Source organism: Meleagris gallopavo, chromosome 12 (genome assembly GCF_000146605.3).
Source record: "Meleagris gallopavo isolate NT-WF06-2002-E0010 breed Aviagen turkey brand Nicholas breeding stock chromosome 12, Turkey_5.1, whole genome shotgun sequence".
Classification (NCBI taxonomy): domain Eukaryota; kingdom Metazoa; phylum Chordata; class Aves; order Galliformes; family Phasianidae; genus Meleagris; species Meleagris gallopavo.
In genome coordinates, this window is record NC_015022.2 from 13,261,767 (window position 1) to 13,286,257 (window position 24,491).

Sequence of the window (24,491 nt, forward strand, 5' to 3'; positions counted from 1 at the left end):
CAGAGGGAGGTATAAATGAGGGATGTGGCTAAATACTTAAAAGAAACACATCCGTGTGTTCACAGCAAACCTCTCAAACCCCTTTCCACCATCAACCTCAGTCTGCACTTTCAGACCTATGTTCAACCCTGAGCTGGGTCAGTAAAACCCACCCAGAGGAAACTAGCTGAAGGCTGAGCAAGTATCTCAAGGAAAATATCATCAGAGCTTTCCCTTTTCTTGCTCTCCCAAGCCACCTGCTTGTGGCCACGAGACTGCTGGGCTAAGAGGACCCTTGGAGCTGTGCTCACGTTGACTTCCTTTCACTGACTTGCTTGCAGAAGTCAGAAGTTCGTGGTTGCTTACAAATTCAGTAGATGACTTGATTCATCAAGATGTGTACGTTTACACCAGATAGCACACTTTAAAAGATGCCTCTATTTCTGAATGATGTCGTGTTATAGTGACAATCTAATGCTAAAACTGCAGGGAAGGAAGGCAGAAGAGAGGAGGGACAGGAGCTGTGCATGCATGCAAGAGGAAGAAAGTGGTGCAAGATCTCAGAGAAGAATAGAGATTTTTTGGCAAGGGCTCTGGAAAGCAGAGTCTTCCAGAATTATAATCTTGTTGATGAACCACCCACAATCTGCTGGCAACACCATCAAACTGCACAAGATCATTGCATAGCATGCAAAAAGCCTTCACAGAAAAAGACTTGGGGAAGAGGAGTGCAATTATAGAAAATAGCCTTGTGTGAGATCTGCTGGAATTAAATTTCAAGCTGCCACTCTGCAACTGGTATTAGAGAGGGTAACACCAAAATGGTTGGGAAGTCAGAAAAGGAGGACAGAGAACGCTTATGAAAGAACATCAGGATATTATCAGATTTGACTAAACATTTTGGGTTGCCTGTTTGAGACATTTTCTTTAAGTTCAAGGTTTCAGAATATTATGACTCAAGGTCTCCTCTCAGAGAGCTGTAACAGTATTAATAGTGACTGCTAAAGAGGTGCTCATTTGCATAAACTGAGAAGATGAGCGCTTCCTCCGGAGCAGCGTCATGCAAATAAAGCGGCTTCTTAGAAGTAAAAAAGCACGTTCTTTCTTGTGCCTTTCCTGTCAGAGCCCTCTCCTGAACTGCACAGCACTGCTCAAGCGGCTTCATTTATGCTGATGCATGGTGAGGCCCTCCTCACATTTCTCCCACATGTGGAAATTTGGTAGTCTGTTAAAACACACGTCTCACACGCACGTCAGGTAACCACAGCCGTGTCATGGGAGGTCCTCAGTTAACCTGCTGCAGGAGGAATGGCTGCAAGGCGTGGGGAGGGAGATCAGAAAAGGCCAAACTGCTGAAGGGGAGTGGTGAAACATCTCTTTTTCTGGAACCTGAAGATGTATAAATATGGACAGTCCACACAAGCGCTGAGTCAGAAATGAAGCGGCCTGTTTCATATGTGAATGGGCAGCTGAAAGGTTGCGTGAGTAATGTATGGATGCAGAACTGAAAGTTTGCTATGCAGAAGAAAACCAGAAAACCCTTGGAAGCAAAGAAAAAAACACTTTCTATTTGTCCGGGAGGTGGTTTCAAAGAACAGCATGACATTTAACCAGCTGCAGACCTGCAGAGTAACCCATGACTCTGAGGTTGTTTCGGTGCATCTCCTCAGCAGATGCCCCTCCTGCAAGTCCTGGCACACAGCTCTCGTGCTTTAGGAACAAGTTATTCCCGTGCTTGCAGGTAAATGGTTATTGTCAAAAAATCCCAATCTGACACAAGCCAAAGCCTATGTCTGAGACTGCTCTGAACTCTGGAGAGAGTGGCTTGAGCTTTGCTCAGGGTTAGGTTGGAGAGGGAAAGCAGCCAAGCGGGATGCGCTACTCTAGCATGGCTCTTGGAGAGGTGGGGACTCCAGGTTCATTAAGGTGACATATGGAGTTAGTAGACATTCAAACACAAAATGGTTAGTCACGTTAGCTGGCTTTGTACCTTCTCCTATGAATGGGAGGCTTCTTTATACCATCCCCCAGAATTCGCATTGAACTGAAAATGAATCATGGACAGTGGTCAGACACTTGGATGGAATAAAATGAACAAATGACAGCTGAAGGAATGCTACCAGATAGACAACTTACAGAGGGAATGGAAGTACAGAGAAAACACAAAAAGAAGTACTGCAGAAAGCAATGAGACTCTTTCAATCCTCTCGAATCTCATTTTCCAATTACAGGTAATCTGTTTAGCAACTACTGACCATGTTCAACTTAACTGCTGCCCACAATGGGTAAGCTTTAAGTTTAGGTAAGGGCAAACCACTCGACAGAAGCTGTTAACAGCCATGGTTAAAAAGAGCTCCAGTTTTGCAGTGCTTCATCCATCAGTAAAAAATGCAGGCATTTCTTTCCTCAGACACCAATGTGAAAAACACTGCATTATTGTTGAAAGACAGGCATTTCAAATCTGCTATGAATGTCAGGAATTACTGAAGGATGAACATCCTTTTGTGGAAGCCTTGTTCGCTTCCTTTGTGTTTTCAATAGCAAAATGTAGACACAGGGATTATCCACAAACAGAGGGGGTGCAGAGAGGAAATAAGCATGTTTTCACAGTTTACTTAATACGATTAATTTTTTCCTAATCTTCTCTGTGAACAATTTTCTACGCTCATCTCACTTGCAAACAGAAAACGTAATACTGAAAAAGACCAAATCCTACAAAAGAGGGATTTCTTTGTATGTAGGCTCCTTGCATCCCACCCTAGCAGGCTCTGTGCTGGAGACAGGACTGTTTCTGGTGGGACTGGGGGATGGACCCAGAAGGCACCTCCTGCTGCCTGGTTGCCAGTGTTCCTCTGTGCAGTACAGCTGTGCTCCATGACTGGGTCTGGTGGCAACTCCCTCTTTTTTTAGCTCATCTTATACTAGTGAGTCAAACTAGTCAAACTCAGACAAGGGATGGGATGGGGCAGCACAGGTTTTAACCTTAGTGAAGGTTCATGCTTCACATAGTTTCAATTTAAAGGTTTGCAGAAGTCAAATTACAGTGAGGGCTTTCCACTCTTTAAGTGGAAAAGTATCTACAGTACGTGAAAGAAATGAATAAGCACACACTCCAAATTTAACTGCCTTGTCTGGAAGCCACTTGTTTGGGCTCCACTTCCTTGGTCTTTCTTTTTGCTCACTAAGCAGCCATATATGAAAAAAAAAAACACAAAGATAAAAGAAAACAAAGCAAAATAAAAACAAGTAATTCAAGTTCCTTCCAAACAAAAACATAAAACCAATTGGGAATCAAGTTATCAGCAAAGGTCTTCCAGTTTTTCTTTTCTAATTGACCTGTGTGACAGATATCCTTACGTAGTGGCAGCTGCATCTAGGAACATATGAGAATAATTACTGTTCCTTTACTGAAATTGTCTTACATTTACAATGAGTGTATTTTCCCACATCAGAAACCGCCTCTGAACTCTGATGCAGAAAAATTTAACCCCATCTGTTAAGTGTTAGCAGTAACTGCCAGCTATGCAGTTTATTACCATCACAAATCCTTACATAACAGGTCCTGCACTGAAAAACAAATCTTTCTAAATGAGCTTGTGAGCTTATGGACTCATGCTGCCATAACCCTGCATGTATACCTGACACTGACTCCTCTGTAGTTATAAGGATCAGTATTACCTAATCCACTGAAATATTACCTGGGAATGAAGAATGGAGCCAAAAAAAAGTGGCAGCAGCAAGCAAATTATCATTAAAATAAGAAATCGTTCATCCTGTGTTGCTCTGTGTATTTTAAAAGCCTGCTGCCCACCCAGACAGCGACGCTCAGCTGGTACAGGCAGCCTGGGTGCAGTGCCATGATTCCTGCTCTGCATTAAAATACATGAAACTCAATGGCCATGCTTCCCCTAGTTTCAGCATGGGTTTGATCATCCTGCAGCCCAAACAGCGCCAGCAGCACAGGGCATGGTGATGAATGAAATGCAATTATGTTCTTAGTCTGCATCTTCGTCCCCACTGAGATAGAGGATTGAAAAATAAAAGGGAAAAGGAATTATCTTTCCTGGAGGCATGGTGATGTGTTTGATGGGACTTACTGTCCATGAGAGAATCAAGTAGAACCAATTCCTTGAAAATGTACCAGGAGTCCAAAAGGGACCACACAGCTCTCCACTACATACCTCTTTAAACCTTAGAGCCCATTCTATCTCTTCATATAGTCAATGATATTAACACTCCACTTACTCCTTTAACAGAACTCTTATAGAAAGAGGTGGTGATGTTTCAAACTTAAGATCTGTCCCAGGGTATCTAGAGAGAGAGGCTCTAAGAAGGAAGGGGACAGACTGGAGGTCTGTTGTGATAGGAGAATGGAAAATGGTTTCAAACTAAAAGAGGGGAGATTTAGGCAGGATTTAAGGTAAGTTTTTTTTTTTACAGTCAGGGTGCTGAGGCACTGGCACAGGTTGTCCTGTCCTTGGAAAGACTCAGTGTCAGGCTGAACAGGGCTCTGAGCACCTTATCAGCTGTAGGCGTTCCCGTTCATTGCAGGGCAGTTGGACTAAATGACAAGACTCTTTTAACTCAAAAGATTCTATGATTCTTTGATTTCCACCTGCTCTAATAAACTTTGAGTTCTTCCTTCTGTCCTCTGGAAACCTAGAGTGTTCTGTAAGTATTAAGAACTTTCAACCTCAAGGTTAATAAAATATATATATATATATGTTAGGAGGCTGTTTTCACTCTTCAGAGGTAAAACAGTTTTGAGGAGCGACCTCAATTTTCTGTTTCATCACGCTAAGTCCAAAATTCAGATAAGCCCATGTGACTGGATGCAAAGCAAATCAGGGAGCTCTCTACTCACCTCCTCTGATTGATTTCTGTTTCATTGGTGGCATTCTTTCCCGGCCCCCAGCTGTGGCGTCGGAAAGGTGACAGCGGCCGCATGGAGTTTCTTGAGACGGAGGAAGGAGCAGGCACATCTGTGATACTGTCCAACTCCTCTTCCTTCTCTCCCAAGCCAGCGAGTTCACCCTCTCCTCCCTCCACAGCCACCATGCTCGTGCAGCTCCCATCCAGGCTGCGCCTGTCCTTGGGCTGTGCAAAGCTCACCGCAGGTGGGAAGGGCAGGGACGTGTCGCTACCCAGGGATGAGTTCCTCTCCAAGGACACGGTGTCATCGGCAGAGGAGCTGGAGCTGGTGATATCTCCTGCAGACTGTTCCTCTTCAGGCTGCTGCAGGGAAGAAAAAGAAAGATGAGTCTTTATCTCTGTGTTATCACACAGATTCTTGCCATTTCAGCTGAACCTATTATCAGCCACAGGGGCATAATGCTGCCAAAGATGTCCCAGGTGTTAATGATGGAGAGAGATGAAACTGGATCATCATGGCTCCCCATGACCAATGTCAGTCTCTCCTGGGTGACCAGGGGTCAGTCTGCAGCTTTTAGCCATAAGAGCTTGAAGGCAACAACACACCGTTCTGCTGCATCGTGTGGTGAAAAAGGAACAATTATTCAGTTGTAGGAAACAGACACAAAAATAAAAACTTAATTCTTCAACCCCCGCTACTTTCCATTAAGCAAAAAGTTAATGCCAGGGTTTGCAGTATTTCTTCAAACCCAACTGTAATTGAAAAATACTGTTCTATGGGATCAGCCACACTTTATTACAGGCCTCCATTCATACTGCAATTTTTGGTTTACTTTGCTCCAAAAGCAGTAAGCGGAACCCAATCTGGTTCTCTTTGGCAAAAGGCCACATGCTGACAATACAGCCTAGAAAGAGCCTATGATTATTCTGTGTTCCCCGTGGCTAGGGCAAAAACACAAGCATGTATCTGACATCACCTTCAGTCTGAAATGGTGTTTGCCCCAAGAGACTGACGTGGGAAGTTTCAATTTATTCTCCTGCAGAGCCCTGCACTGTATCATTTGAAATAATAATAGGCAGAAATGAGTTGTCAGATCATATATAATGGACTATTCACCAAAGCCACAGCAGCTAATTGTCCTCAAATAGCAGGCTGGGCTGTCAGCAGAAGCTGAGTATTCGAGGAGCTGCAGCCTATTTAGCAGAACACAACATCCTGTTCTGTGAAGGGCAATGGGCACCACAACACACATGGGAGAAGATGAGCAGCATCCTCATCTCCCATCAAGCCCAGCATGGTTAGATGCTCCAGGCACTACTTTCTCATAGGCATACAGCAAAAGGTAAAAGTTTCCTGTTAAAGTGAACAAAAACACCACACTGCAGTGTTCATAAAGCATTCTGACCCAACATTTCACAATGTAAAGGGAAGCCCTATTTCATTTTTGCCTATTTTTTATTCTTATTTCAGTTTAACAGGTAGACAATAATGTTCCTAAGGTGTTGTCAATAGATCTGTCACACTACTTTCCTCCTCTCATCCATCAAAAAAAAAAAAAAAAGAGGAAGACAGCATGCACAGCACAATCCCTGCTTTCACCACTAAAAATTAAATGACCACCAGGAATACACCCAGAGGCATACATTGCATTGGTAAAGAACATCAAACATTAGCCATGAATTTATGTAAATTATAGAAAATTTACCATAAATTTAAATTATTGGATTTGACACATTTAAATAGGAAGTATAGGTTATAGCAAGAGAGAATGGAAAGGCATACCCTGCAAAGTTTTTGATCATGTTTGGCATTGTTCAAGATTATCTGACATTTGTATGATTCAGAATGAGAGCTTAGCTTAAATCCTGACAAATTAAGCAGTCATTGTGTGGATAACACTCCTTCGGTACAGAAAACAGCCTGCTTTGCCTTCCTGAGACACAGAAGATACTGCTAAGACATCAGGGCAGCACAGCAGGAGGGATGACAACATGCCAGCTGTGCAGTGGAACGATGGGACAGTTTGGAAACATTAAACGTGGATGCAAATTTGGTGAAAATACTGCAGAACATTAAAACATAGAAGGATATCTTTGCCCCAGAGTAAAAAGATTTTTTATTTCCTGGATGAAAAATAATACTGTTCTAGTTGAAAATGCAGAACAAAAACTGCTTCTCCATCAAGGAAGATTTAGGATTTCTCTCACAGCTCAGAAACAGGATTGAAACTGCACAATATATTTGCCCAGTTGGAGTTTTACCTTGAGGATCCAACAGAGTACAGAGCACAATAAACACTTTCCTTGAACTTGTGGCCCATGCATTTACTATAAAAACTCTTCTGTCTTCACTTAAACAATGTCTTCTGTTCCGTTTTTTGAAACAAATGAAAATAGTGAATATGAAGGACCAGGACTCTGTCTGGAAAATGCCACATGTGGCAGACACACCTAAGGAAAATCTGTATTGTAGCAGCTCTGCCAAACATTAGCTAGCTGGCTGTGTGTCAGTAAATAGGCATTGCTGTTTAATCCTATTTGAGTCAGAAAACACCCTCTTTGCAGAATGGAAATGGTTTTCTAATGCTTTTCCTAAAAGAATAAGAAAGCATTAAAGAAATATTAAATTTCCTCAAGTTAGGCTTGCTGCATTGCACCTCAATGCATTCAACCTGCAATTATGACAATAAGATTGATGTGTTTGCGGATATGCTAATGGACACATTCGTTGCTGTCAAACAGTATTTAGTGAGAAACAAGGAAAAAAAAAACAAACCAAGAGGTAAAACCTAACAAGAGAGTTTTTTGGGAAAGAACATACGTCCTTCCTGGGTAGGGATGATAGAATGGATGGTACGGGGCTGCAAGAGAACTTCAACTACAACCCTTCATCTATCAGAGGTCCTGAGAATTGAAATTTAATGTTCTTTCTTATTTTCTTGATGACAACAAGCAAAACATTGAGAGACAAACTTACTCTGTTCTCTGATCTGCCACGTGACAAAGGCATTAATGTTGATACAGTAACTCCAGGAAAATAAATGCAAAAGAGATTTATGGATTTGTGTGCTTCCTTGATCAACTCAAAACAGAGGCAGAAACTAAACATTAAGCTTCAACTCCTTTCTCTGACAATGAGCTGCAGGTCCCTGACTTCCCAAGTCCCTTGCAGGTGAACCATCTGCCAAGGGGTGCCTTGAGAGAGTTCCAAGTAACACTGAATTTCAGTGGCAGGTTAAAAGTTAAGATGAGCAAAGCGAATGGGCTACGCCCCAGGATGTTGCCAGATGACTGTGAGAAATGACCTCATGCAGCATTAATCATCCAAGAAGGAAAGTATTGCAAAGTCTGCCCAGACGGCTGGGTAGAGATCGAGAAGGAAGAGGAAGATGACGAGGACGTGGGAATGAAGCACTGACGTCAAACAAATAAATAAATAACTGAGACCTCATGTTGGACATGATTTTTGGATTTCTGCAACGGCCTATTTGGTCTGAAAAAAAAAAAAAAACAGGTCAGGTTCTAATGCTACAGCTTTCTCAATCCAGGAGTTGATGCTATGCAGCTCAGCATGCGTCACTTTGAGAGAAAAAAGGAGACAGTGAGGAGGCGGCGATGAGAGCCCACAGATCACATCAGGGACACTCCAGAGCACCTGCAGATTTCACGCCTCCACAGACCCTAATTTTTCATGGTCTGGGGTTAGAACCAGGGCTTAAAAAACCATGGATTTCAACTTATCTTTATGGAAGCGTCCCAAAGACCCTGGACAGACAGTAGCTCATTCCTTCAACATTTCTTTAATGTATTTAGCAGTTAAGAGAGGAGCGGCTTGTACAATAAAAAAAAGACAAAACTCGAATAGATAAAAGATCACCTGGTACTCCATACAAAGGGAAAACAAGAACAGAACCAATAATAACAATAGCAGTAATGATACTGAAAGGTTTGAGATAGAACTTCTCAATTAAATAAGCAAATTGCAGTACTTAATATAGTTGTAACAAATTGAGTACAATCAATAAGTATATCTTACAGTATTTTCCAGAAAAGAAAAGATTTAATCCAACAATAATATTAATAGTTATTAAAAACACTTAAATCTTGGCATTTCCACTGGCTGTACTCAGTAGCCTAGAAGAAAGGCTGACCTAAGGAACAAGCCCACAACACCCAATGAGTCCTTATGTAAATAACTGTAACTTTAGAAAAGGTATTCAGACTAATCTGGAGAAAGGAGATGGAGAATTGAGTTAGTCAGCAAAGTAGAGACAAATAAACCAACTGACTGGGGCTGTGATTAGCTTTGAATGACTTCCTAAAATAAACTTAAAAACCTTTTGAACTTTAACCATTTCTAGACGAAGCCTGCAATCCACCAAATGATGAGAACAATGCACAAGCTGCCAAATTAAGAAGAGGTTTCCTTTTCTACAAAGAAAATTTCCTCACTCTACCCTTTTTTTATCGACAATTGAAGATTCACTTCCCCGCCACCTTTCTTTTCCCTGTGGCACTGCCATTACTTTGCCCTACCTATCCTTAATTTTCGCTTCGTACATTTGGAGAAGCAAACTTTCCACATAAAAGAAAGGGAAAAAGCTAAAGCTCTGTACGTTATAAAATGTACTGTGTTCTCACAGTACTATTCTCCCACGCATCCCCACACAACCATTAAATGAGGCTCAAATGACAAAGTCTGCTGTTGTAATTCGTTCTACACAAGCAAATTGAAGACAGTCTTCTGCTCTGCCAAACAGCTTTATATTCTCAGAATCCAGGGTCCCCCAGCTCTGAGAGTAAGATGGGAAAGGGTGAGGCTGGTGAGCCTCTGTGCCCTGCCACATGCATTAAGAATGACTTTACTGTTCATTTATAGCACATGAGATCACTTAGCCCAGACTGTGGTGTTTCCCGTCCCGCTGGAAAATATTCACCATCATCTGATTTGATTTAACCAAGCAGAATTTTGTTTCATTAAATATATTTCTCTGCAAGCAAGTGTGAAACCTACTCTAAAAATTTAGTTTCTCAGAACAAGAACTGCATCTGCTTGAGGAGGTAGGTTTGAGCTGGTTAAAGCCATGCAGAACCAAAGCAGACTGTGACCAACATGGTGGCTGATCAACGGAGGCTTGTGTCCATTCTGCACCACCTGCTGTGTGCTTTCTCATCATCTACTTACGGCAAGGAGCACAGAAGTATCAATTGCAAGATGGTTTTTAAAAGGCAAAAGCCAACTGTCCCCTGAATATTTTTGGGCAGCCCCGATACAGATGGCGGAAGGGCAGTGCTGAAGTGAGGCATTCTCTGCTCAGGAGATTGGTTCTGTATCTCAGGTTTCACCCACTCCTCCCTCCTCTTCTCATCCATGAGCAACACAAAGGGCACAGAGATGACTAAGGTTAGTAATGACTTCTGTTGTTGATTTTAAACAAACTTGAAAACATTTTCCTTCAGCTTGCACGCAAAAAGGCATTAGAGGTATGTTGCCCTGGAAACAAAGCTATTCCCTGGAATTGACCTTAACTATTTGGAATGAGTGTTTCCTTCCTATTAAGGGAGTCACACTGAATTTAAAGAAAAACACTTGTTCTTCTGAGAATTACAGTATATGATTCTGAATGTGTCAGTGCAGAGGTTATGATTGCTGGAGAAAGCTCTCTGTTACACTAGTTAAAGATGGCTTCCATATCATCCATGCAGTCGTTAACGACCTTACAAGAAAATCCGCTTTTTCAACTGTTTAATGTCTGATTTACTTTTGTGCAGTCACAATTGCTTTCATCTATTTTCAACATCAGGGGGTTGCACAGTGTAAGTAAATGCACCCCTCGAACTGCTGCATCTGAAGAGGGGACCGGCTCCTTCCCATCTATGCCATTCCAAGACAATCACTTCCAGGTCTCTATCTCACCAGCAAAACCAAAACAATAAGGTTGCAGTATGAATTTATAGAATCAGGCCTTGAAACTTTTCTTACCCGTATCCCAGTCAGACTTTCCTACCTTTCCAAAGACAAGATCTTCCATCCCATCACCAGGCAAGGAGAAGAAGTCAGACTCGCTGCCAGACTCTCTTTTAAGGACACCCTGTGATGAGGCACAGACGCTGCTCAGCCCATCCTCCAAGAAGTTCTCACACTCTGTGGGAGCAAAGCAGAAAAACTTATGGCCTGATGTTTTCTGTAGCATTCAAACCTCCAACTCATATACACTCGGTCAATTCAAGAGTTTAAATCAACAGCAAGCACAGCTTTATAAATTGAGTTCACCTCTTAAAAACAAAACAAAACAAAAAATATTAATTTATTCAAGAGTTAAAAACTCATTTTTCTGAAGGCTAGGAATGCACCACTGAAGTACATTGCATAGACAACTCTGCATTAAACAGACGTGAGCATATAAATAAACTGATACGCTACATGTCAGTACCTCACACTGAGCATAACAGGATATTATTTTTCTTATTGACTGCAGCGACTGCCAAATTAGATTTATATTCAGTAAACATCTAAGTCAACAATATTAACTTTCTCAATTAAAAACAATTAATTTCCTCTAACATTTAAATGCCAAGGTGCTTTTGAAATGCTCATCAGTCCATTAGTTGATTGCTTCTTCTATATTTCCCACTGGAAAAGTAACAGTGAGGCTTCTATGACAAGTTTTACTTTTTAAAGATTCAAAAATTGGGCACTTATTTCAATTTCACAAGCTTTTGTAGCTGCTGACATTTAAATCTAAGCATATCGCATCTCTTCCTTCCATTTCAAATACTTCCAGCTGTTTGTAGCGGGGTGATGAGCAGCACAGAAATGCACCCAGCCATTGAGAAAGTCCATTCCTTCCAAAAACCTTAAGGGCTATGTGCCTGCATCCATAATGCCAATATATCATTTCACTTTTTTCAGCCTGCAGGCAGAGGTATTAATGTCAATTTTGGCATCAACTGAACATTCTTTTCTCCCAGTTAAGAATACTTGCTGATTATTAGTATTTAAGAGAAAAAAAAGTAGTTATTTTCAACCCACTGTATCTAAACAAGATGCCTCCAAAACAAATTTGGCTTCCTTCAGAGGAGCCAGGGCAATAAAACATTTGTTTGCTCTTAAATAATAGCCGATAAAACTCCATCCTTGGCTGTGGCAGGCTCACACATCAACACAGGGAATACAGGTTTGGGTTGGGTAGCTCGAAGCCACTTTTTTTCCCTTCCCTGTGGAAGGGATGGAGGCAAAGGTGCTGCCCCGAGGCCGCAGGGATGGTGAAGCTGGCTGGAAACCCCATCACCTCCCTTCTCAGGAGTTTCCACGCCGGGGAGAACTGGAAAAGCACTTGTTGGAAAAGGTGCAAGTGTTCCCTCAGCCTTTTCCCCGTTCAGTAAACCTGGAAAATCTGAACTGCTTTTCCATAATCGAGGAGGATAAGGGAGAGGGGAGAGAAAGGAAAAAAAGAAAAAAAAGAAGGGAAAAGCAAAGTTGAGACGGAGCGGCTGTAAGGGAGCGGGCCAGGATGCGGCCGGCTGGCCAGCTGGCAGCTGGCAGAGCTTGTCCAAGCCCAGACTGAAAACAAAGGAGCTTGAGCCACGTTCCAGTGGAAAATGAGCAGGGACGGTCCAGATGCACCAACGAACGGATACCTCGCCCAGCCGATAAATCACAGCAGCAGTGAGAGGCCCGGCAGGAACCAGCGAGTGACAGTGAGGGGTGGAAGAGGGCTGGGAAGGCAAGGAGGAGCAGAGAGAGGCGGGGGAACCCCACATCTCCCCTCCTCTGCACTGAGGTGTTCATCTCCTTACTTCACCTTAGTTGTTTCAGGAGGATATATGAATTCTCCCCCTCTCCCCCCTTTTCTCAGTTTGTTGGCCTCTGCTGTTTTGAACCACGCACACATTGCACAATGCTGACCTCTGTCTCTCTCTTGCTCCCACCCATGACCCTCCAAGCCCTGCTGACAGCGCTGTCACAGCACTGGGGCATGTGGACCAGCCCCCATCACTGCACACACCTCATTTATTGCATTACTACATTTATCCGTTTGTCTGTGCAGTTGCATGCAGTAAGGACAAGATGGCAACACACTTCTCCACATAACACAGAAGAAAAAAGTTACACAGTAAAAAGCCCTAGGATGAAAATTTCCAAACAACTCCTTTATGTACATCTTCCAAAGCCTCATAGCCTCCAACGTGGGGCTGAGCCCTCTTATTCCTCACTGATAGCTAAGTAGCTGCAATGCATCTCCAAAGCATGTGCAGAAAATGAGAAGCTACAATTCCTGAAGTTTTCCTCCAAGATTTGAGGACTGTCTCCTTACAACTGATTACTGCAGGACTATTCAGCAGGTGAAAAAGTTGTAATTCCCTTTCAAGTTGTGTACCTTAACATATGTCATATTAGAAAGGTGCCAGGGCATGACTACAGTGGGACATGTGAGCAGTCATTGCATTATTTCTGGATTGCCAGCACTTGCAGAGCCTGAGCTCTTCCTGCTGCTGCAGTCAGACAAAAGCACATTTCCCTTGTCATCTTCAAACTTGCCTCAATGTGTTATAGACATGTACTACTGATGTACTACAGTAATTATTAATTTATGTCTGCAAATATAGCTGATTGTATACTACATATATTTCTATAGCACAATATTGTATCAGATAATAAGTACATAACTAATATTGACCCATGTCTGTGTGATTATAAATTCATCAAGTCAAACGAGCACAAGTAATTTTGCAGCCAAATGGAGCACAAAAAGTCCAAAGCATAAAAACACCATACATACACTAAAGGGATGCAGGGAAATAATTAGTAAAGAAGCAGAGTGATGATACTGCAGGCTCTCTTGTAAAACACTTGCAAAATAGCTATTCACTGATCACGACTATCCTAACCTGTAAGTCACAGCATTTTTTATGAAAAGGAAAAAAGGAAAAAAGGAAAAAGGAAAAGAAGGGCTTATTTCACTTCAATGGGAGTTAGGACTTCTAGCTAGAATAAGCCCTTCAGGTCAGTCACCCAAAATGTCACTTCCTAGCCCATACTCTGAAAAGATGAGATTTGAATTTCAATTCAGTAGTGATTCCATCTCCATTTTTCTTTCAAACATCTCAGATAAATTGAAGGAGGTTCAGGTGAGATTTCTACTCATAATGACAGTAAAACAAGTACTCAGTGAAAAGTCTAAGCAAAGTGTCTACTCAGAGCTCCGGTAAATTACTGTATTTGTTTTGAACACGCATGATTCAGTGAAAGGAAACGCGGGTTTTTTTTTCCTATCTTGGACACGAACCCCTCTTTGAAACTTGCCAGACGAGATTTTCTGTCCCTGTGGAAGAGACAGAGAGCACCCGCCAGCATGCAGGACTAGTGGGCAGGGTGTGGGAACGATGGCTCTGAACTGCCTTTCTGTTTCCTGAAGTCTGGAAATCATGGGAACTTTTAGGAAAAAAATAAATAAATAAGCAAAAACCCCATGGAAGCCACTAATCTTCATCTGAATATGGATTAAGAGAATTTAAAATTTTGAGTTTTTTCCTTTTATTATATTATCATTTTGACTAGAAAACACGTCTGTTTTCTCCATCACATGTCTAAAATCTGATAGAAAACTGAAATACTGAAACATTTCAAGTGCACAATTAAGAAGGTGACACACCACTCAGCTCACTGCAAGTGCTGCAACTCTGTACTAACAATGACTCATAGACTCGTTACACATTTTCTTTAGCTCATATATTTTTTTCCATTGAGGTTAGGATGACTAAAGAAGAAAAAAAAGGAAAGAAAAGTCGAGGAAAGCAAGAGGGATGCTCTACTGAATGCAGCTGGCCAAGAACCCACAGCTTACCTGGAGACTCTCCTGTCCGCTTGCGCTCCAGCAGCGAAGAGTCAGGACATGGCTCCAGTGAGCACCAGCTTTCACGATTTATCTGAAAGAAAATGCAACAAGCAAATTAAAAAAAAAAGAAAGGCTGCTTTTGCTATCATCCCCATTAGCCTCTTCTGCAACTTAATTCTGCATCGACCAGTGGATATATAGTTATGGCTTAATTCCATTATAAAAATAATAATCGCAAAAGTAATTTGCCATTATTTTCTTCAGTATCGCTAAACAAAGCACTACAGTATGCCAAAAACTGTGTTTCTCTGTGGAAAGTATGATGGAGAAGTGGCTCCCGCTCAAGGCAGGAGTTCAGAGAAAGGATGAGCCAGAGTTTAAGCTACTAGTGGAGAACTCAAGAAACCTGGCTTCAGTTCTCACTTCATTTGTAGTGGGACTGCAGGCACGATACTCCCCTACTTTCTCAGTTCACTATCTAAAGAATAGTAATTTCTTACTTCCCGTACTGCTCCAAGTGAAATTACCTTAAAGATGGCAGGGAGCTCTGATAATATAGAAATGAGGGCTACAGAAGTGTCCAAGTCATGGTGAGAACCAGAAGCACTTTGTACATCTGACTTCACATGTTTGCATTAACTGCAGCGATGACTGTGTTAGAAAATCCCATTTTAACACTGAAACATCACATGCTTCATTTCAACATCAGCCTTATCATTTCACACACTGCTCCTCATCCTGTCTGTAACTTCCATTCTTTCAGTAGGGATGACTGATCTGTGCTCAGCCTTCTTCCTGTGCTTTACTCTTCCTCACTTAGGTTCTTCAGTCCATCTTCTTGACCCTGAAGTCTGCTGGATTATCCATGGCCCTTGGCTCACCCAACACACGTTTCTCACTGCTTTTGTCTATAACTGGTCTGCAAACCCCTCTGCTCTCTCGTCTTCAGCAGTTTGGCTGTTCTTCCTAAATGAACACATTTTCCAAACACAAATCCCATTGAGACCAAACCCAGAAGTTGTTTCCCGTCCCTCCTGGCTGCTCCTCACTTGCTTCAACACACAGGGTCTCACACGTTCTAGCTAAATAGTTGCTCAAACGGATGACTTGCCCTACTTCACATGACAAATGTTTCTCCTACCCTCTCTTTGGCTTTCCTTTCCCTCTTCTCTGACAGACAGAATTTTTGCTTTTTTGCCTCTAATCTGTCACCAAATTTCCTTAGTCATCCTGCCCCTCCTCGCCAGACTCTTATCCCTTATCTCAGAACTCTTCTACTCCTGATGGGGCTCACTGCTCTAAGAACCCACCTTCCTCCTCCTCTTCTCATGACCTGATGAGCACAGTATTGCTGTCCCAGCCTGGCCTGCACCCACTGCTCTGCAATGGAGAGTCTCCTCCAGGGCCTCCGTTGAGCTCCCAACAAAGCCAGCACTCCCCCAAGACCTGTCGACTGCTTTCTGCACTACATATTTCTTGATCAGGTTTTGTCCCCCTCCATACTTCTGCGATGACAAAATGGGGTTGGAAGGGCCCTTGACAAATCACTTAGTCCCCTTGTGCTGCTCCAAGTCAAGCTTGGCTACAATCTGAGAGGCCTTTGTGCAACACGCCTGTAAAATCCTCCAGCAGAGAGGATGCCATGACCTTCCCAGCCAGCAGCTCATGCTCAGGAAGGTCTGAGAGGAGAAAAATGAGTTTCCCAGGAGAACCAAAGGCCTCATGCTCTACCAGAGTGAGGCCTCAAGGTGAATTGATGCAGAGCCCTGGGCATCCAGGTATTCCACAGCCTGTTTTTCTTCCCATTAATTGCTCCCTGCCTCTGCTCCTTGAATCCTCATATATACATTAATATAAGATCCTCATCAGACTCTCCTATGCATACACATCTCAAGTCTTTTCCTGCACCACTGCTCAAACATATACATTTGCACACACATGCATACCCATCTTCTCTCTTTTCTGCTGCCCCACACCATTTCACCAGTTGCACACACACATGGGCTTCAGTACAGCACCTTCATCAGCAGATAGTCACAGATACATTAACAAAGGGTGCAGAGTGAAAGAGGCAGCGGAAAGGCAGGTTTTTTAAAGTAAATAATAAAAAGAAGGATTTCTTATTTTCCAAAGTGACAAAGCCATTTAGCTTTAAATGTTGCATAGACTGTGGGTCACCTTTCTGATCGTTTCAGTGGAAGAACCAGCCCGTTCACAAGGCTCAGGGGTATCTAGCCTCAGCAATTAAACTTCACCACAGTCTATACATATTTTTCAGTCTTAGAAGAGCTGTAAAGTCAGTAAATATCAGATTAATATTCTTTTCTCTTGAGCCAGAGCACAGTCTACTTTGGAGTACAGATAATTAAAGGCACATCTAGACATTGAGTCTGAACATACATGGGAGGATAAATGCAAATCTGCTCAAGTTCACATAAATGAACGAATGATCCATCTTGATATAAAATCAAATTCTGCCTCCTTCTGAATGGTTTGCAAGTTACTCTTTCCTGAACACTCTGAGTCTCATTCTTCTTACTCTTACACCGATGTTGCTCCATCAAATTAATGGAAACTGCTCTTAGTTTATATTAACATGCACTGCTGGAAAATGATAATGAAGCACTCTATTCAATAATTATCAGAAAGCAAGCAAAGAATTAGAAGATTCAAGACTGTTTATAACCTAGTAACTGTGGTAGAACATATTAAATTAGGCTGAATTAATGTTATATTTTTTCCTTTAATAGAACCAGTTGAGTCATTCCCTGAAAATGCATTATAGACATTGGCATTTTTTCAAAAAAGATTTGAATATTTTTCCCATTACCCAGCCAGCTCTATCCTTTGCCAAGTATTGAAAATGTCTGCTCTTTTTTTTTTTTTTTCTAGAAAAAGCAGTAATGAGAAAGTAACACTGAAGATTAAGGTATTCTTTCAAACGTACATGATTATGCACAAAATGAAGCATTATGAAATATTTATCTCAGCAGCCCAAATTCAGGAATAAGAGTAATTACCACCAAAACACTAACAAAGGAAACCACTACTATACATAAGCGTTCCCTATGCCAAAAAGAGACCAGACAGGATTTGAGGGAGGTTTACTGCAGCTCTCAGGAAACTGGGTGGTCCACAGATACCGAAAACACAAAACCCATCATACATTGCAGAACACTGAGTACTGCATTCCCTCCTCAGCAGCTGAACTGAGGGTGCAGACAGCATGGGCTGCAGGGAAAATGCCATCATAAAAGCACCTGATCACCAGGGTAGGGGGATGTATTAGTATGAAATAATCAGAAATGAGGTTGCTTTGGAACTTTGCAGACACATGTATCTCATACATAACAAAACTATTCCTCCCTATTTCCCCCTTAGCCCTTATTCAGCCACAAGAGAAGCTTGACAACAGGACCTCAGGCTGACGGCCACAGAAGACAATAAAAAAACCCCTTGCTTTCCACTATGCCCACACTGATTATAGCCTATTGCTGCTGGGCATCCCACATCGCCGTGGTACGAGCAGAGAGGATGCGGTGATCAGATGGCAGAAGGCAATAAGAAACAGTCCCTGGGAACAGAGCTTCAATATGCAGCATCTGAAAGCATGCCAAGGAGAGAACCAGTTATTTTTCCATGCCGAAGCCTGACTGTGTTTATCTGCAGCTCAGACTCTGAATGAATCATGGGAGCATGTCCCCAGGCACCAAAAAGTGAATCCCAGAGGGTTTTCTGTGTGCCTGTGAAACGCTAGCAGACCGAATGTCCAAAGAGAGCTTCAAGACAGCAGCTGGGGCTGCAGGCAGCAGACAGTTGTGCTGTTCATTCTGGGCACGCACGCCTGAATTTCCTGAATCTCAGAGACATTTTCCTGCAGACGTTTAATTTGAAACTCGACGTGACTTAGTACAGAAGCCTCTTTGCATAAGAAAAGGACAGCACTAGACAATCTGCGAGCCAAACAGGCCGCGATGTTCTCCATCATGTGGGAGCTATTAGTGACCGCCAGCCTCTATTCCCTCTACTTCCTATTCAGCATCTCCCCCGGCTCTTCCTTCCTTTCCCCCGCACACCCATCTGTCCGGGGGAGTTCTCTAACCCTTTCCAGTCCTCTCAGAGTCTGCCCACAGAATCTGTTCCTCCTCCTCAGATGACATTTCAAAGTTGCCTCTCCTCACTTCTGCTGCGCTGGCTTTTGGGGACCAGTTATCATGCCCTTCGCAGCCTCCTACAAGGGACTGCCCCCATATGAGAGCTTCCCTTCCAAGGCAGGCACTGGAGCTTCTCAAACCTGCCAGACCTTCCTGTAACTCAGAAGATTTAGATGGGGTGATAACCATAGCAAAGCCCTTTTCTTCCTCCCCCTGATTTCATCTAAACTCTTCTGACAGCGCTTCCATTTCACAACAAGAACACACTGACCTCTCAGGAAATCTTCTCCTGCTTTGAAAGTTTGCACTTGTCACCATCACAGTTACCAGTATAAATCAGCACCAAACATCCCTGAGCAGAAGGAACATGATTTTAATTTTCGTTTCCTAGCAAATCTCTAGAGATTCATCTTCTTTCCACATTGTTTTAACTTTGTCCTAATTTTATAAGTTTCCATTTCTCTCTCCTTTTCTTTTTTTTTCCAGCTTCCAATCTAGCATAAAGGAAAATATTTAATAGAGTAATTTGAGCTTGCTTGCTGTATCATTAAGTACTTGTGCACCACACTGAGCAGTAACAGACATTAGAAAAGATTTGAATAACCTATAGAAGAATTAGAAAAGCAAAAATTAAACTTTAATTGCAATTATAACTAATCTGTTCCATAATCAGAAATGATAAAACTGTTTCAAAAGTTTTAATGCAAATCTAAACTTTTCTTTAGGAACTTTGCTCAAAAAAATTCCTGTAGGGATACTGGGATACTCTTTTCAATGTTTCTTCTAACAAACTTCTAACTTTACAGCTTCATTGGTAACAGAATAATCTGGTTGTTGCTTTTTAATTCCTGAACTATGAATTAAAGCTAATTCATCCCCTTCAAAAAAAAAAAAATCAAACACCTTTTAAGATCCTGCAAAACTCTTGGAAGAGCAGTGTGAGGGATGGGGCACCTGGAAAAGGATTTCCTCCTTCAGCAGCCACTGATACAAACAAATTGCACCTGCACAAAGCTCAAGAGCAAAAATTCAAAGCGATGCTTGGATAATCACCTTTCCACATAGCATTGGGACATATCAATTTACTTACAGTTTTAGATAGATAGATAGATATTGTAATTCCCTGCGTATTTTCTTGCCTTAGGCTTACTGGAAGGTTTTATAGTGTGGATGAAGGACACAGAGACCATCCTCCAATGTATCTCAAAAAGGACAAAGTGACAACACTTTCCTATTATCTATTTATCACCCAGTGTAGTCAATACACTACATCAAACCTTCTACCTTTATTGAATGCCAGCATAGGTACAACAATTTTTCATGGAGGTCCTTGCTCACAGCAACTAGCACACAGTGCTGAAAAGAACACTAAAGGAAGAAGCTCCTACAACCACAGAACACATTAAATGGCTGAATAAATTAGCACTTTGTGGTATAAGGGCACTGCTGAATTCCTAGAGTACGCTTTTCTTCCTGGCAAAGTCCCAAATGAGAAAGTGAGCATCTTTGCCCAAGAACATTTTCCGCCCTTGGCACTGGGGGATCTTCCACCAGTAGCAGAATTAGAGTTCTGTTAATAACAACCTTTAATTAAGCTTTGAATACAAGAACAATGGCTTTACATAAAAAATAACAAGTCCTGACTAAAAATGGGAGCAATTAACCTTGGGCGCATAAATGTTTGTGTGAAAACCCTTCCATTTCATTTAAGCTATCCTCCCTGTTCTAGTTCTACACGAGGCATGAACAAATAAAGTTCTCTGCATCGTAATAAATACACCCCTTAATACTGAACCCTTCAGGAACAAAATCACTGTGGGTAGACACTGTTTTCAGGATTAAAGTTTAGATTCGCTTTAGGGCCACAAAATTCAATGACAAAGGACAGTGCTTCCCTCAGCCCCAGGCCCCAAAGCAGGAAAGAAGATGGTGCAGCTCAGTGAGAGCTGTTTATCCAAAGGGCAGCTAACTGAAAACTTTTTTCCCTACTTAAGACATTCTGCTTACCAGTAACAGCTTGAGCATTCATCTACAGAGCTGTAATGTAGACAGGATCAATGAAAAAAATGGAAAAAAAAAAACACATTTCCAGTTGTGATTGCTCAGTCTCCCATTCTCAAAACAAGCCAATTTCTTATTCTCTAACTGCAAAGAACAGGCTTGTCATCCAGATTTGGACACTTCTCTAACTGCATGTACTTGCAAGGTGCCAGCTCTGGTGGTATCTGTACTCTGTCCCCAGACAGCTTTATTTGTGGTGGCAGGCACCACATGGGATACAGCTGCCAACTCACACCGGGCCCATTCAGACTTCCCATTTTGGGCCTAGGAATAACACAGCACCTACTGCTTTACTCTGGTCAGCCTGGAGCTGACTGGGGCTCAATTAATCATTCAGCAAGGAGATATCCCACCCAACCCACACCTTCTTCATCTGCTGCAATGCGATCTCAGAAGGAAAGATGATGTCAAATTGTTATGCCATTTCTGCATCAACTAGGGCTTTCTGTACAGTGGCAAACCACTGTGGTCAATAACCAAGAACATCGTGTTTGCATTGCTGGAGCAGCAAAAAGAGCTACAGTAAAGATGAAATTCTACCCTCAAGAGCAAGCTAAGACATGGATTTACCCACTGCCTCTTGTGCTCATGTGTGGGGAGGAAGAAGAACATATCTTAAAGCAAAAAATAACTGTGTGCATCAGCCCTCAAAATTGCTGAGGGCTTTTTTTTTGTAACTTTACAAACCACTTTTTCAGGCACAATCTAAACACGGAAAATTTTAGCCCCAACATAGCAATCCTTAAGAAGGCACACGCATTGCAAAATAGCTGGTAGGATCCAAAATTCTTTTGCAACTGTATCAGGCTGGATGGGGCTCTGAGCACCTGATCAGCTGTAGGTGTCTCTGCTCACTGCAGGGGAGCCGGACCAGATGGCCTTCAGGGGTCCCTTCCAACTCAAATGATTCTGTGGTTCTATGAAAATACCATCTATAAACATATAGCAGCCAAAATGACAAAAGGCATTCTTTGTTCACAACTTGTTCCAGTTGTCTTCCCCATCAGCTGTTTTTCTTTCCTATGTCATGATTACTGAGTTCCTCATCTTCAAATGAAGAAAAGAAACAAATTCACCTACCAACCAAAGAAAAGGCAGCTTACACAAGGCCAAACTGAAAGGTGTCAGGCACTTAGCAGGTGCCTTGTTCCAGTTTCATTCCAATCAAACACTGTAAATGGAGACTCGGTTTTGCTGTAAGGATATTTATTTACTATTCAATGTTTGACACTTAAGAAAAGTCTACACACTGAAATATGGTGACCTAGATAAGTATTTTAATTTAAAACAAAACCAACCAAAGAAAAAAAAGCAAACCTCAAATAGCTCTCTCGTTAAGGGTCTGATCCAGCTCCCATTAACGTCAAGAGATGATCTGCCACTGACGCAGTCTAATGCTGGCTTAGATCCCTGGATCATCAAAATTTAATTTAATCTACTGGTTATGCTATAGAAACCAGCTAAAACATAAGAATGACTAAATAACAAGATTAAGCTGCTTGTAACGAAGCTGTCACTAGCACCCTCTATTTTAAACATTTGCACTATTTACAGCCGATGTTCAGAGCAGCAATGCGTGCACACATGCACACATGTATGGACACTGAGTCATTTGCAGGAACAGACATCATAACCCACAGTTTTGAAACGCAATTAGGAAAATACTAGTGGGAACTAACAAGAGCCATACTTTGTTATAAAATCTAAGCTTTGCTGAACAAAAAGTAATTTAGGGAACTAATGACATCAGAAATACTGAAGTCAGATAATTATAGTGAATTACATTCAACCAAGGCATCCAGATACTCTTTATGAAGAAAGAGATTGTCTTTTTTATATTTGCAACCAAAGTTGTCAGGAATACCTCTTTTCCCAGTCTCATTAAGCAGTGATTCGACACAAGTAGTGTGTGCACAGTATGTCCACAGCTCTTAATGACTCATAAGGTTTATCTAGAGATTGAATCCCACGGGATTCAAACATTAAATAAAGGTTCAAACATTACTCAACAGGATCAAGTTGGTACAGAAAGCTAGTTGTAGTTATTTCTGCTTGGTGTCACATACACACAACACACAAGAACAAAACAAAAAAAAAACCAAAAAACCACCAAATGATTCATTCAATTAAAGTAAAAAGAAGAACTTTCATACCTAAACAATGCTAATTAACTTAAGAAGTGTTAGGTCCACTCTAGTGCATGTGAATTAGAGCCAGGATCACTGAAGATAAAAATATGTATCTCTTCAGTCTTTGTACCAGCCCTGAAAACGGGCACACAGCAAAACCCATGCAAAAGCAGCTCCATGGTGGTGCAGAAATCCACTGCCTCTACTAAGAAAAGGAAACAGACAGAGAAGAAGAGACTGGCAGAAAGAAACACTCGTTCAGGAGTTAAGATATCAGAGGCAAGCTGTGTTTTGCAGTCTCTCTGGCTGCTTTCCGATTTCCATCCACTTTGCCAGGAAACTGCTGAAGCTCCAAAAAGCTGTGAGGGAGAAAGACATTCCCAGACTGCCACTGTGCCATTTGGTGGAGCGCTTGCTAATTTTAGATTAGTGAAGGAACGCTGGGACAATTAGCCAAGAGCTGCTCCCGGCTCTTGCTCTGACCAACCTTCCAACAAAATTCACACCCGAACAACAAGAACAACACCTTTCAAACAAAAAACAGAGGCGAGGGAGGATCCACCGTGCCTTTTCCAGCAGGATATATCTTTGGGGAAAGGGGTGGGGGGGCCACATTTCACTCCAAAAATGAACACTGGGATTGAAAATCCTTGACTGAACGGCACAGTAAAAACACCTGTGACTTGTGAGGTTTGTAAAATACAACAGGAGTGTTTAAGGGGGAGAGAAGACCGGGCGGAAGACGGCCAGAATGGTTCTCTGGAAGTGTGGTTGCATGCTCAGATAATTCTGAGATAACAGCAAACCACTTCATGCTCACGACTGCAACCCGTCCGCATGCTGAAGGGCGCAAGCTCCTCCTGAACCCTGCAGCACCCGAGAGAAGGAGCAGGATAAGCAACGTAAACAACCACCATACCTTTAACAACACCACATCTACAGTCCTGTCCACCTTGGAGATGTCGCACAGGCTGTACCGCCTCTTGTGCCGTTCGTACATTTTGTCCAAAGGGCCGTGAGCAGAGGCAAAGTGTAGGGAGCAGAGCCCACCATGAACCCCAGAGTGCCTGCTGTGCTCCTGGCCACACGCTCAGAGAAGTCCCCGCCGCTCCGAGCCTCTCAACAGGAAAAAGAAAATCCCAGAGCTGCGACCAGTTGATAAAGTCTTCTTGGAACAGATTTGCTTATACAAACACAGGAACTTATAGAAAACAGAAGGTATATCGAGAGAGCTTTATACATATGATTATTACTTCTTTTGTAGCTGCTAAGAATGGTGTCAGCCTTCCTGTTATATGAATAATTAAAAGTTTTCCAGACAACTTTGATATCCGAAAAGCATCAGAATAAAAATTCTGATAGAGAACAAAAGCCAGACAGATGCGATAGGAACCCTGATGCTCCAAGGGAGAAAAGCAGAAGGAAGGCTCAGCCACGACGTGTCTGATTCAGAAGGA

The 24,491-nt window shown here is 42.2% G+C and overlaps 1 protein-coding gene across 4 annotated transcripts in view; it reads right to left on the reverse strand.

The window, feature by feature from the left end:
• The window catches only part of AKAP13 (A-kinase anchoring protein 13), a 172,430-nt gene that overhangs the window by 41,911 nt on the left and 106,028 nt on the right, over positions 1-24,491 (reverse strand). For 3 of the 4 annotated variants that reach the window (XM_031555334.1, XM_031555333.1, XM_019619516.2), the window contains 4 exons: positions 14,700-14,781; positions 10,860-10,996; positions 4,844-5,214; positions 1,970-2,023 (listed from right to left, as the gene is read on the reverse strand). In XM_031555334.1, coding sequence (XP_031411194.1) covers positions 1,970-2,023; positions 4,844-5,214; positions 10,860-10,996; positions 14,700-14,781 — 644 coding nt within the window. Of the gene's footprint in view, positions 1-1,969; positions 2,024-4,843; positions 5,215-10,859; positions 10,997-14,699; positions 14,782-23,953; positions 24,447-24,491 lie in introns of those variants that run through there. The other variant, XM_019619517.2, reaches the window with a different exon arrangement.